This window comes from Gouania willdenowi, chromosome 6, assembly GCF_900634775.1.
Source record: "Gouania willdenowi chromosome 6, fGouWil2.1, whole genome shotgun sequence".
In the NCBI taxonomy this organism is placed as follows: Eukaryota; Metazoa; Chordata; class Actinopteri; order Blenniiformes; family Gobiesocidae; genus Gouania; species Gouania willdenowi.
Window position 1 is genome coordinate 26,520,751 of NC_041049.1, and position 14,480 is coordinate 26,535,230.

The window sequence follows — 14,480 nt, forward strand, 5'->3', positions numbered from 1 at the left end:
AATTATTGACCTTACTCTGTGTCCTCAGTCCAATTCAAGCCTGTCATTTTGAGTCCCACCTCAACAAACTTCAGGCCGACTCCAACTATCTGATGTCAGAGGAATTTGAGGTAACATACGCAAAAATCTGTAGGTTCAGTGAGCTGTCACAAAGCTGTTAGTATTTTCCAGGCCTGTCAATGTATCTTCCGGAGAAAACATTAAGATCAAATCTATGTGAGGTGTTAAAATTTCTTAAGTTTGAGGTGTGTTTGTTTAGGATCTTAAAGACGTCGGCCGGAACCAAACCACGGAGTCCGCCCGGCTGCCGGAAAATCGAGGGAAAAACCGCTACAACAACATTGTGCCATGTTAGTTCACACTTAAGCAAACACACACACACACGCACACATTTGCTGTTGTGTTTTTAGGCTGCATTGCACAAATTTGTGTGGAGCGGCTAGGAACGAAAAGCAAAGCCACGTATCCGTACCTAACCCCTAACACAAACCCTGAATGAAAAAACTTCTAAACAAAAGACAAATTTGAATGTAGTGTCCTGCAGCACGAAAAGAATGAGGAAATCGTGTTCCCACACACACACACACACGCACACACACACACACATGCACACACACACACATAAACAATAGACAAAGCAAGTTGTCACCAAATGATCACTTATGAAGATGTATCCCCCTATTTTTAAATGCAACTTAACACCACCCTGGCGGCAGAGTCGTCAGGGCTCATCTGGGCAAACTGGGTCTGTGCTGGATGTTGTGCTTGCTGGGGTGTAGCTTGGGCGTCCTCTGCTGGAGATCACCTATCTAGCTGTACCTGTGGGTCCGGGGCGGCATGATGGCTTTCAAAAACGGCTTTTCAGGACACATCTGCTGTGTACGCACATGTTTACCTGAGGCTTCAGGATAGTATAAGCTGTGTCATACCTTAGAAGTGGCCGTGTGACACCTGTAACATCACACTCACTCCCTCTCTTCACTTTAATCTTAGTTTAATCATATTGTCTGTGCAGAGGGATGTTCTCCCCCTAATACTTTCCCTAAGGTAAAATTACTTTTTTGCAAGAACAAAACATGCATTGGATACATATAGTTAACCTTTGACAGCATATGCAGACATGGGGAAATGAAGCAAATGGAGAAAAAAATGGCTTCTGCTGGATATGGAACACAAACGGAAATCCATTCTGATTTACTGTTACTGTGAATTTTCTGTACTAATGTACTACTGTGTAAAAGCTACAAAACAGTGTTGTGCGCAAATTTATAGACTCTCATAAAGCGACCAATTGTGGGGTAGTCAAACAAATGTAATGTGTTAAACATGAATAATTGCTGTAAGTACAAAAATAAAGAGAAACTCATTTTGTTGTGCAGGGGAGATAATTGGTCAAATTTCAATGTGTTTATGTTTGTTCATAATCATAGATACATAGATACAATCACAGATGCACACACTAAAGTCCTAGACAAATGCAAGAATAGAATCAACTTTTTTTTAATTCCAGATGATTCTACCAGAGTTAAACTGTCATACCAGGAGGACGATCCATCCTCTGACTATATCAACGCCAGCTACGTCCCTGTAAGAATGAGAACACACACACACACACGCACACGCACACGCACACACACACAAACCTCTCCTTTTCCTCTGTAGGGCATTAATTATCGTAGAGAGTTCATTGCCACTCAGGGTCCACTACCTGGGACCAAGGATGACTTCTGGCGGATGGTTTGGGAGCACAATGTCTACAACATTGTCATGGTGACCCAGTGTGTGGAGAAAGGAAGGGTAAGAATGACTCTATGTGTCCTTACTCGTTCTTTAGTCACTCTGCCCCTAGAATGAGCAGCATCAGATAAGTTTGTTTCATCTAATTCGCCTGTAATTGATCACTCTGCCTGCCACCATCATTGTGTCCTCTTGGCAACAGAACCTCAGCAGTGTTTTTATATCACAGAAATAGAAAAAAAAAAAAATTAAAAAAAGGAATATGAATAAGGCACACTGTTACAAAGTTTTTTGTTATCGTTAAACTGTGTTTTCTTAGGTGAAGTGTGATCAGTATTGGCCCGCTAACCGAGAGCCACTGTACTACGGAGACCTGGTCATTCAGATGCTGTCTGAGTCTGTCCTGCCTGAATGGACCATCCGAGAGTTCAAGGTCACATCGGTAATGCTTACAGGGTTCCTTAAAAGACTTTGAATTCTTTGATATACATCACCAATTAGACCCCCCCCCCTTGGTTCTTTTCATATCAGGATAGCCCGGGATTCGCTCTAATAGAAAAACTGGGAATTGTAACACCTCGATGTAGCTTAGCTCAGTTTGCGTACTCAATGGGCCAGTTACAGAGCTACTTGTTTTAATCATAGTGTTAATATTAGTTTCAGCAAAAAGCCCTACGTGTCGCGATTCACTGAGGTATTCGTTGGTTCGTGCCTTTTCTAAGCTGGTAAAGCCATAGACATTTCAACAGCTAAACACGTTTCATCCTCGCTTATCCGGTAAATTTCTACAAAGATCCACACAAAGCTACGCATGTGGCTGCTACTGTCTGTCAGTCAGCTTTACGTCAGAGGTGTCCATCCCTCCATTTTCCAACCCGCTTGCCCCTTTTCAGGGTTGCAGCGGTCTGCTGGTGCCTATGTCCAGCTGTCTTTGTTTGCTAGGTGGGGGTATAGCCTGGATTGGTCTCCTGTCCATCGCATTACGTCAGATGTGTAAAGAATTGAATTCTTAAAAAAAATGATATAATTAAACTGACAGAGCTCCTTACCCTTTCTTTAAGGCTGAGCCAAGAATCTCTGCAGAAAAACTAATTTCAGCCACTTGCACTTGTGATCTTGTTCTTTGGGTCATTACCCAAAGAACACGACCATAGGTGAGGGTTGGAAAATTGATCAAACAGTAAACAGAGAGGTTCAACTTCTGGTTTAGCTCTCTCTTCACCACAATGGACTGGTTAAGAGTCCGTATAACTGCAGATGTAGCTCTGATTCGCCGCTCGATCTTCCGCTCCATCATAACCCCACTCATGAACAAGATGTTTTTATTAATAATGCATTGGATTTTATAAAACGCTTTTTCATAGTCACTCAAAGCACTTTGCATTTCTGGGCCGACTGACGGAAGCTAGGCTGTCATACGGCGCAATCGGCCCCCTGCCGAGCACCATCAACACTCACTCACACACCAATTTCCTACTAGGCAGTGTGAGTGAAGTGTCTTTACAAAGGACACAATGACAGATACCGCAGAGCAACTGCACCCCCTCCTGTGACTTCAAGTTCTCAAGATACTTGAACTCCTCCACTTGGGGCAAGACCTTTCCTTTGACCTGGAGTTGGAAATCCACTCTTTTCCATCTGAGAACCATGGCCTCAGACTTGGAGGTGCTGATCCTCATCCCAGCTAATTCACACTAGGCTGCAAACCATCCTAGTAAGAGCCGAAGGTTATTGTTCAATGGGGCCAGTAGACACGACCCCCTCCACCACCCGGCTGTGCCTAGATATTTTGACTGTCAAAGTTTTGAACAGAAACGGTGACAAACGGCAATCCTGCTGGAGTCCATCTCTCACTGGGAACAGGTTTGACAGACAGTCAGCTATGCAGACTAGACACCCGTTCTTGTGGTACAGGGACTTTGTAAAGGGCCATCCACCCATAGTCCTAAAACACCTCCACAAGATTCCATCAACTGTGGTGATCAGTTGATGGATCTGCTTCTCTCTTTACCCCGAGTCTCCAGAAAATACTGTAACAGGTATGATGATACAACAGGTCTGGGTGCTAAGTGCAGTGATGGACAGCTTTTTGCTCAAACAATGTGTTCATCATGGATAAACTGTGACAATGCAGAAGTCCAATTACTGAACATTGCTGGTGCTCAGATCAGGCATTCCTCCCAATCACGATTACCTATGTAAGCATTATGTTTGCAGAGGCGGTTTTTTTCCTGGTTTCACACTGCTTTCTCTGTTTAGGGAAATCAGTTTCAAACTGGCAGTTTTTTTCCCCTCAACCCTCCTCTCCTCCTGTTATTGATCCCTTTTCACCTAAATATGTGGGCGCCGCAAATGGCTGCTCCGGTGTGTCGATGTGTCTCCTTTCACTGCAACTACCTAGTCAAATTCCTCGTATTGTTCTAAACTGTACCTGGTCAATAAAAGATTCTGATTCTGATTCTGATTCTGATTTAAGTCTCCCAGGAGGACAGTAAAGTCCTAAGGCAGGGCACTATCCAGTACCCCTTCCAGGGGCTCCAAAATGGGTTGGGTACTACACAATGCCATTTGGCGCATATGCACAAACAACAGCTGGCACTGTTCCCGTATCGAAAGGCGCAAAGGAAGAAACCCTCTCGTTGACAGGAGTCTGGGGGTACCAAAGCTCACCCTCAAGAACATAGCTCATAGGATCCTTAGAGCACTAAAATTCCTCAACCGTGTTAAGGTGATGGTACAGGGAAATAATATTCTAGTATTCATTAAGTATATCTTAGTATTTTGTGCATTTCCATGTTAACGGATAGATGAAACATTAGCAAATGTGTTAATTAATTCCACTTTTGTTGAATTTGTTAATACTGTATGTCTTGGTGAAATCTGATCTAAATCTTCATGTCTCTGATGCTTGACGTGGATAGGAAAACAGTTGCAATTATCCGAGGATGCTGCGTCACTTTCACTACACTGTTTGGCCTGACCACGGTGTCCCGGAAAGCTCTCAATCGCTCATCCAGTTTGTGCGGACGGCTCGTGATTACATAAATCGAGCACCGAGTACCGGTGCCACTGTCGTTCACTGCAGGTAAAAAGCCAGACCAAATTCTGTTTCACCCAGCCAGACTGTTTTAGGTTCAGACTTTGGTGAATTTTCTCTGTGGGTATGTGTTTGTGTGTGTAGTGCTGGTGTTGGCCGTACTGGGACCTTCATAGCTCTGGATCGAGTTCTGCAGCTTATGGACTCCAAGGGAACCGTGGACCTCTACGGCTGTGTGTTTGACCTTCGTCTGCACCGTCAGCACATGGTCCAGACTGAGGTATCACTACAAGGCAGCAAGCCTTCCTAAAGCCTGAATCTTGTGTTTCCTAATCAAAGCTGTGTGTTTCAGTGTCAGTATGCCTTCCTGCATCAGTGTGTGCGGGACGTCCTGAGAGCAAAAAAGCACCGCAATGAGCAGGAAAACCCTCTGTATCCCATCTATGAGAATTTTAACCCGGACCTATGCCGTGGTAAGAGCAAACACACACCTGATCTCATGATTACAGGTCACATTAAGGGACTTAGGAACAAATATATGAGATTATCATGAGACAACATAAGTAGACCAATTATACCATCAAAAATTGGACAAACAATTTATTGCTGCACTATGCATACTATTTGTGAGTAACCTACTTCTTTTTGAACAATCTTTCTTCCCTCAATCTTTGTGTAAACTTTGAAAGACTTTTAACAGTGGTCCTTAAAGGGTTTCCTGTATCTCCAGTAGCTGATTGTGCCCATATTGGGGTTGATTAAATTGATTGGGATCCATGTGTAACATGTGATGGCAGTAGGAATTAATCAATCAGTATCTTAAAATACCCTCCTCTAGCTTCTTATGTCCTTTGTTTTATATTTCCACAGATTTGATGTACACTGTACGCTGAAAAGGGGACACGTTGCTTCATCACACGGATAAAGAAAATTCACACCTTGATTTGGGCACTAGCTTGACCGCGTCCAACATCAAGAAGATCAGAGTCTGAATGACTCATCCAAAAACTCATTGACCACAAAATATTAAGTTTAGAGTTGCGGTTTAACAGCTCTTCACTCAACAATCTGCAGTTTTCAGCTCCTCAGGTTTTTGTATTTCAGAGACAAATCAGAAGGATGATGTAGCACTTAAGTGGATGTGTATGGAAATCCCTGTATGTTCACCTATGTATGAGTTGTATTTAAACCTCACACCTGATACTGTATGTATTTATCAATGTAATATTATTTTTACATAACATAGAAAATTGCCGTTATAAGCTGCCCCATTTCTCAAAAGCGTACTTGATGTTAAGCCAAAGCCACTCTCACCAAGTTAACCCTTTAAAAACAAAGGAAGAAAGGATTCAAATTGAATAATTTAAAGTTTGTTGAGCCATCAAAGACACCTTCAGTAACAAAAGTCCAGTTATTAACGATCACATTGTTTGTGTGCACCGTTTTGTGCACCAACACAACTTGTAAATTTCATAAAGTACATCATGTATAAAAATCGATTTAACAGTAAGCATATATTCTGTGTACACTGTTATTATAAACCAAGTATTTTTGTCACAAATTGTCTCACAAATTTTGAGGTTGACCGATTTGGCCAAAAAGGCGGAAGTGACGTGAACAAGGAACGCTTGATTTGTTTACATGCATACAAGGCACAGAAAAGTTCGACATTCCATCAGATTTCCATACAAAAAGGGGAATATGCATTACTGGTGGGTGTAGCATCACCTCAACGGCATCAGGTCTACATTCAGACTGACTGGGAGATACTGATTCATGTAGTTAAACTGAGGAGAGCTCGTTGGTCTGGTCCGACAAACAGCAGCGTCCTTTGTTCTGAACAATTCCCAACGGATTGTTTTGAGGAGCCTGGCAATTGTGATTGTGCTTTACAAATGATGTCTTAGGCTGGGATCAGCTACAGCAAGAGCACTCAAACCTACTCAAACACTCTGCTGTTATTCTCACATTGCATTGTGGGATGTGTAGTTCCGTAGATAGATGGATAGAAGTGATTTTACTTCATTCTTACTGTGGTTTCTTGCATATGCCCCCAAAAACACTGCTAAAGTCCCTTCCGCACACATTTCTGGTGTTTTCACAAACTGAAAGTTGTTGCAAAAGTATGGCAAGTTTATTTGGGGGTTTACTTGAAAGTTCCAAACCCGGTCGACATTCAATGTCAGGCGATACCAGCTTTAACTTAAACTTAATGAGAAAATTGACTTTTTCTGCTGCATAGTCCGGATGACTTGGCTGTGTGCCAGCTTGCTCAAACATGCGCCCCAAAAATGCACAGAGCCTTTGTTTGATGATTGTAAAATGGTAAATCAACTTGATTTGTATAGCGCTTTATACCCACTGAGGTACTCCCAAACCGCTTCAGAATATCAGCTCATTCACACTCACATTCACACACCAATTGGACTGAGCTGCCATGTAAGGCGCTAGTCGACCATTGGGAGCAATTTAGGGTTCAGTGTCTTGCCCAAGGATACTTGGACACATGGACAGGTATAGCCCTGAGATCGAACCCCAAACCTCTCGATCAAAACAAGACTCCTCCACCACTTGAGCTCCAGTTGATTGTAGATCATCTTCAGAAAACTCTTCTTCCCTTTTAGATTCTCAATGCATAACTGCCACACTAAAATCCGAGCCATCACTGGATGGCGCCATCAGGTCAATCATGTAAACACGGAGGCGTGTCCCTTCTTTACGTCACTTCTGCTTTGCACATGCACGCTTGTTCCTCCACTTCATTTCAGAAATGGATTGAAAATAACTACCTTTATTGTCTTATAACTCCAAAAACACTTGTCAAAATGTCCTAATATTTGCGCTTTACATTAATAAGAACCACATCTGGACAATAACATGTTTGGTTTAAGCACCAATGTTTTGAGTCACAGACACTTTAAAGTAAGCAAATTTGACCATGGGATTTTAAAAAAAAAATTTAAATTTGGTGATTTGAAAATAGTAAATGCACTATGTTGTGAGAATGGTTTTGATAAACTAATGTGTGAAGGTGTTAATGTTCCCCTAAGGTCTCTGAAGCTCTTAACTGTTTGCAAGTTTGATGACCTGGGACACTTAGAAAATATTGTTAATGTTGGACAAATAGAGGCTGTTTCTTTATAACTGTTGTTGAGCATTGTGAGAATATTTGATTTCAAGAATGTTCATTAAAGAAGGTAAAGCATTCTTTGGGTAATGAGACATAGATGGTACATTTGTGAGGACATTTTTGGGACACCCCAGGGCCTTAAGCATTCAAACTGTTCCATGTTTAAGTAAAAAGACAAATTCAGAGGCAGATGTATCTATGGTAACAGAGCCATCCATCAAAGAGACCATAATCACCCAAAGTGAACAGAAATACTTGAAAATGGATGATTAAGTTTCTAAAAATTCAAAAAAGAGCCCAATTTCACTAACAGGCCAGTTTAAAGGGAAGCTTGATCTGGTGGATAAGTGGTGTACTGCCCTCAGGGTGTCCGAAGCTCCAGCCTGGCCTAAGGTAACCATGGGCATTTGTAGACAAAATGTGCTTTTTGGCTAAATCTTAAATTAAAACACGGACTAACTGATTTATTTCAGTAGTTTAGACTAATGGTTTTCAAACTTTTAGGCCCAAGTACCCCTTTCCTCTTATTTCTGAATCCAAGTACTTCTTTGTCTAATTACAACATTTTGCTCAGAATACTATGAAAAAACAAACATAGAGCATAATGATGGAATGAATGAATGATAACACACATTTTAAAGAATCCCATTGTAAAAAATAAGTACTGTAGAATGAAACTGTGTTGAGTACTTCCCGATTTGATTTATTTCTAAAGTTTTTAGAATTTCAAGTCATCTCCCACCTGGAGTGGTCTTATACTTTCAGTTCATGTTCTAATAAAGATAATTTTTATCATCAATATTATGATTATCATTTTTAACTAAAAATAGACATTATAAAACCCAATATATTTTTTAATGCTTTTGTTTGTTAATTTTCTAATTCCTCTCTCTCAAGTACCCCCTGTAGTGGCATCGCGTACCCCTTTTCAATTTAATTTAGTAGACACTTTTATCCAAAGAAACATACAACACAAGCAGTCAGGGTTAAGGGACTTTCTCAACATCCCACAGTAATGGATGTGGATGGATTAGAACTGATGAACCTCCAATTACAAGCCTGTTTGCTTATTTATTATTTTATAAACCTTCATAGAATCTTGTCTGTATTTTGGGGGAACTTGATATCACTTCTTTGTATGGGGCCTATTTTTAAAATAAAAACAAAACAAAACAAAACAAAAACAATTTCAATTCTCTCCTTATCTGTAAATGTACAGTATCTGGCTAAAATGTGATGTCTTAATAATGATGGCAGTCTTACTCATAGATGCTGCTCAGGTCTCTCTGTGATAGTGGTGGTGCAGCTGGAGCGTTCCGAGCGGTGGGCCGCTGTCTGTCACTCCAACAGCTGCTAACTTTAGCTAGCTCAGCTTTTTAACTAACTTTACACATGTAGCGTCAACTACTTGCTGCTCCAACATTTTCACCGCCGTTTGTCCGTCCGTCTGTCGGTTAATGTGGATGTTTCTTAGCAGGATATCTCAAAAACTTCTGAACGGATTTAAATGAAGAAAAAAAATTGAGCTGATTGACAATGTCTAAAAGAAGAGTTTGATTTTGGAGACAATCCAACAAGTCTTGTAGCATCATGTGGATGTTTGGCTGCTCCTACAGCACCACCTGCTGTGATCTTGTTTAATAATGAATTTAGTTTGTCTGGTCAAACTTTCCTTGAGCTCCTTATCTTCTCTCTTCCTTTTTTGCTTCTCACATCCAGTGTGAAAATGCTTTATGACTGACGGATCTGACTCCCTAACGGTAACTGAATTGCTACGTTGTTTGATTTGGTGCAAATGCAGCACTGAAAGCAGGTAACAGGAAGGTCAAGGTTGAACAGTCCATGTAAGATGTTGGTAATCAAATCAAATCAAATCAAATGTATTCTTCCACGTGATCCTGTTTACAGTTTCTGCATTGTAATTGATAGTCATTTTCACATGTCAGAATAGGAGCATGTTGAAGACAGTCTTATTATACATGCCCCTTTTTGTTCAGTAAAAGAATGTCCAAGTAGATGGTCGCCAATCAATTCTGAGAGATTTTTTTTTTACATTATAACAGGCACAACATTACCAAATCAATTGTTTGTTACAAAAAAAAAAAAAAAAAAAGAAAGTGGGAGAAAAAAAAAACCAAGAAACAGAAAAACTATTTTGTTTGTTACAGATGTCACTAGATTTATAGATGACTGTAGTTTTCAATCAACAACATTTTATAAATGTGTTTAATTTGAACAATAGTGTGACAAGTTTTTAAATTGTCATCCAATGAATTCCACAACCTGATCCCAGTGACAACAAAACCCTCTGTTTGAGTGTTTTTATCTGTGATTAATATAAATGTATTATAAATGTGCTCTGGAACTAATTTGTTTTTGATTTTCCACATGGTCAAGACAATTTTTAGCTGAAAAAAAATCTGCAAATTTCAAAATATTAACTTCAATGAAAAGTTAATTTGTGTGGTGTCTTGGACCTTTGTGATTTATTATTCTTATGGCTTTCTTTTGGAGCAGGAAAACTTGGTCAGTAAAACTTTTGCATGCATTACCCCAGATCTCAATACAGTATGTGAAATATGGGACAATTAGAGATGCATAAATTCTAAACAATGCTCTTTCATCAAAAGTATACTTTACGTTATGTAATATGCCAATACATTTACTTATTTTTTTCTTTATGTATTCAATGTGACTCTTCCAATTCATTTTATCATCTAGCATGACTCCCAAAAATTTTATTTCTGAAACATTTTCAATAGCTGTATCGCCAATGGTAATCTTCTGATCCCCATGGTGTTTTGTCCCAAAAATCATACTTTTTGTTTTTTTTTTCCAATTTAGATACAAATCATTCCTGTCAAACCATGTTTTTAAATATTTCATTTCAGTTCCCATATCACTAATTAATGTTTATGGATCAGATCCAGTTATGTACACGGTAGTGTCATCTGCAAATAATAGAAAATCCATGTTTTTGCTGATCTCATAAATATCATTGATAAATAAAATGAAAAGTTTTGGCCCAATTACTGAACCTTGTGGAATTCCTGATATAATTGCTTTACACTCAGATTTCTGATTGTTTATTTGAACATAATGTTGTCTGTTGTTTAGATAGCTTTCCAACCATTTATACACCTGCCTTCTTATACCATAATTATTTAGTTTTGCCCACAATAATTTATAATTTACAGTATCAAATGCTTTCTGTAAATCTAAAAAAATACTAACTATATATTGATTTTTATCAATTGCTGCTAATATTTCATCTGTTAAATGAGTGAGTGCAAGAGAAGTTGATCTGTTGGATCTGAATCCATACTGGTGTTCAAAAAGCAAGTTATTTGTCTCAAAAAATGAGTCCAGTTTCTGTGTAAACCATTTCTCTATGATTTATTAAAACTGAGACAGTAATGACACTGGTCTATAGTTATTAAATACATGATCATCGCCATTTTTGATAAATTAACAAAACATAAAACAATTTTGTAAGGCCCCAGGCCATGACCTACCTATGCCGTATGGTAGAACCACCCATACCATGACTCCATTAGGTCAACATAGTAGGTACATTTTTGTGACGCCATCTTTTACATTACGGTTGGCAACGCTAGGCTGTCAAACATGAGTGTTTTCTACAGTAAAATGGAAATGTCTTACTGTATGTGTTGAACTTAACAAAAGCATTCATAAAAATATATATTTTTGAATCAGTGAACATCAGCTGAGAGGTGAGGCTGGACCAAGGTTCCAGCGTGTTCAGCTAATGCCATCCCACCCCTTCACCACCGCTTCTCAATGTGTGTTGTGAGTGAATGTATCAGGATGGGTGGAGAGTTTTGAGCAAGCCCTTGCCTAACCCATGTGTATGGATAGATGTTGTGCTTTCAAATCACTGGTTAGAGAGAAGAAGCCATTGACTGTGGACTTCAGAAAATACAGTGGACCAACACGAGCAGATGACATGGCAAATCATCCCTGACTGAAATGAGAGACAAAAAATATGAAACTGTTTCACGATATTCAATTTTAGATACTGTACCTAGGGATGTAACGATTCACTCAACTCCCGATACGATTCGATTCATGATACTGGGTTCACAATACGATTCTCTCACGATTTATTTTACAAAATGGGACTGTAGACAAATTTTTTTTTTGGGAAAAAAACTAGAAAATACTATATTATTTTCCTTTTATATTTCATTGTCAAAAGAATCCCTTGATAAACTATTCAAAACAATGCAAATTAACTAAAAATAAATCTTGAATGAAATAAATAAAGGAATAATAGAAATGAAGCCTATTAATTTAAATTCTGGTTCTATAATAAACAATGCAAAACTGCATAATAGTTCTTTTTCTTTTTAAAAGTGCAACTGAAAATGTATTTTGTGCCTTAACAACTGGACTTTAAAAAAAAAAAAAAAACGTGATTACACTGATTTACGTCATATTTGTTTGGACCAGCAGAGGGCGCTGGTAACAGTGGTCGGTTGGCATGCAGATATCTTGCAGTGAAGAAGAGAAGCTATGCTAGCAGACAGAGCTAATAGAAAAACGTGACTTTTACAGATATTCAAGTAATATTACAGATATTCTTTCGGTGCTAAAGGGGCAATGAATCATTTATTAACATATTTAAGAGTAGAAGGCAGCCAGAAAGAAAGTATTAGCAGACTCCGCCCGCCGCCTACACTTGTGGATAAAAAGTACTGCGATTCAATTTTCAGAAAATCGATATCAACCGTGATACCTATGAATCGATTTTTAACTGCCTTACGATTAATCGTTACATCCCTAACTGTACCTGTATCGAACAGGACCAGATTGCAGTGATATAGGTAAGCAACGCTGTAGACCCCAATGGACAACAGAAGGGGACCAGGCAGGCCACTCACCACAATGCATCCACACCCATTGTGTGACAAAAAGCTACAACTTATTAGAAGACCTGTGACCAAGGTCAGCGCTCAGGCCTGCAGGTGCCGGCATATCTTGGAGATGGCAGCAAGTAGCACAGCAATCCAACCAGTGATGGCCACAGCATTATGCTAGCCTGCCCTCATGTCTCTGATGCTACAGCACCATACCAGCCGGAGATCAGGATGGTGTGAGCTGCAGGCATTGGAGGCTGGATCGCCATGATGCTGCCGGCATGAGAGCAGCTGACTATGACCGACACAAACCCACTAAAGAGGACTGATCACTGACACTAATCCATGATAAACAAGCTGAATTATTAAATCAGAGATGATAAAACATGAATAACAATCAGCACGGTTTTGTTCCATTTTAATACTCAGTGTTAAAACAAAAAATGCCACATTGGAGCCCGTGTGATGTCATTAATGCATGACGCTTTGTGACAATTCAAGATGGTGGCCCAACAGACTTCTAAACTGTAAATAAGGCTCATCTTTAAAAGACAATAAAATGAATTCCTATTCACAGGTCTCAGAAGTACATTTAGTAGCTTGTGGACCAAGCTTGTAAAATCGAGGAGGGTCTCTTTCAGAGAAATAAGAGGATAGAAGCTGAGAAATGAGCTGAAAGAAGAAGCCCTCATTGTTGTACTGGAAAGGCTTATTAGTTACTGGATTATATATGTTTTTAAGTTGTACCTAGAATTTTTGTTCTCCTTCATTCGCTGTGATTCGTGGGCTGAAGTGTAGTAAATGTATATTTTATTTTTTGCAAGAATAAAACATGTGACAATGACAAAACTAGACATGTCTAGGTTTGTGATGTTTGAGTTCAATCTTTTAAAAAAATACAAAATGTAAGACACCTTTTAACCACAGATCGTCTAAAGCCTTGGTTCCCAAAGTGGGGTACGGGTACCCCCAGTGGTACACAAATTGTTATGGGGGTACATGAATAGAAATGAAAAAGAGCTTGACATCAGTGGGAACTAGAATATATAGAGAGCAGCAGTCAGGAGCCTCCATGCATTGCCACAAATAACACATTGGCCTCTGTATGACTACTCTCTAGTGGTGACAGAGAAACAATCTGATCAAAAAAGCACAAATATGATGAGCGCTACATTGCTTTGCGCTAGCCAAACATGCTGTGAAGACCTTGATGCCCTTGTGTGAAAGCGAATTTTGAAAACAAAATACAGAACAAGACTTTTGGTGGAGTATGATTTAAGACTCAGATTCTCTGAAATTCAGCCACACATTGCAGAGGGATGTGCATCCTATCAACCTCACGCCTCTCAGTAAACATGTAGTGAGTATTTCACAGTTTCAGGGGGATGTTGTATACTGGTCAATATTCAATCAACAATTGTTTGGTAGATTTTGAGATTATTTCTTACTGAAAATGCCAGTAGGCTAATTAATTAAATAAATCCAGTGATAATTCTGAATACAATGTTTTCTTGTGTCCTTACAGTTTATTATTATTTTTTTAATTTTATATTATTTCTCAACAGGATAGGTAAAATTTTGAGACAAAATTTACTGTTGGGCTACATTATATATGACATTACATTATTATGTTTTTAAGTGTGCAGTAGTAGTGAGTACATGGCTTCAGGTTAAATGTGTGAAGGGGTACGGGACT

General features: G+C 39.3%; 1 protein-coding gene across 1 annotated transcript in view; it reads left to right on the forward strand.

Moving 5' to 3' along the window:
• ptprb (protein tyrosine phosphatase receptor type b) overlaps window positions 1–7,981 on the forward strand; it is a 39,674-nt gene extending 31,693 nt beyond the window's left edge. Inside the window, exons 31-39 of the mRNA XM_028449493.1 lie at window positions 29–110; window positions 260–350; window positions 1,511–1,587; window positions 1,663–1,797; window positions 2,057–2,179; window positions 4,659–4,822; window positions 4,919–5,054; window positions 5,127–5,247; window positions 5,645–7,981. Coding sequence (XP_028305294.1) covers window positions 29–110; window positions 260–350; window positions 1,511–1,587; window positions 1,663–1,797; window positions 2,057–2,179; window positions 4,659–4,822; window positions 4,919–5,054; window positions 5,127–5,247; window positions 5,645–5,667 — 952 coding nt within the window. The 3' untranslated portion in view covers window positions 5,668–7,981. The remainder of the gene's footprint in view (window positions 1–28; window positions 111–259; window positions 351–1,510; window positions 1,588–1,662; window positions 1,798–2,056; window positions 2,180–4,658; window positions 4,823–4,918; window positions 5,055–5,126; window positions 5,248–5,644) is intronic.
• Window positions 7,982–14,480: the final 6,499 nt, after the last annotated feature.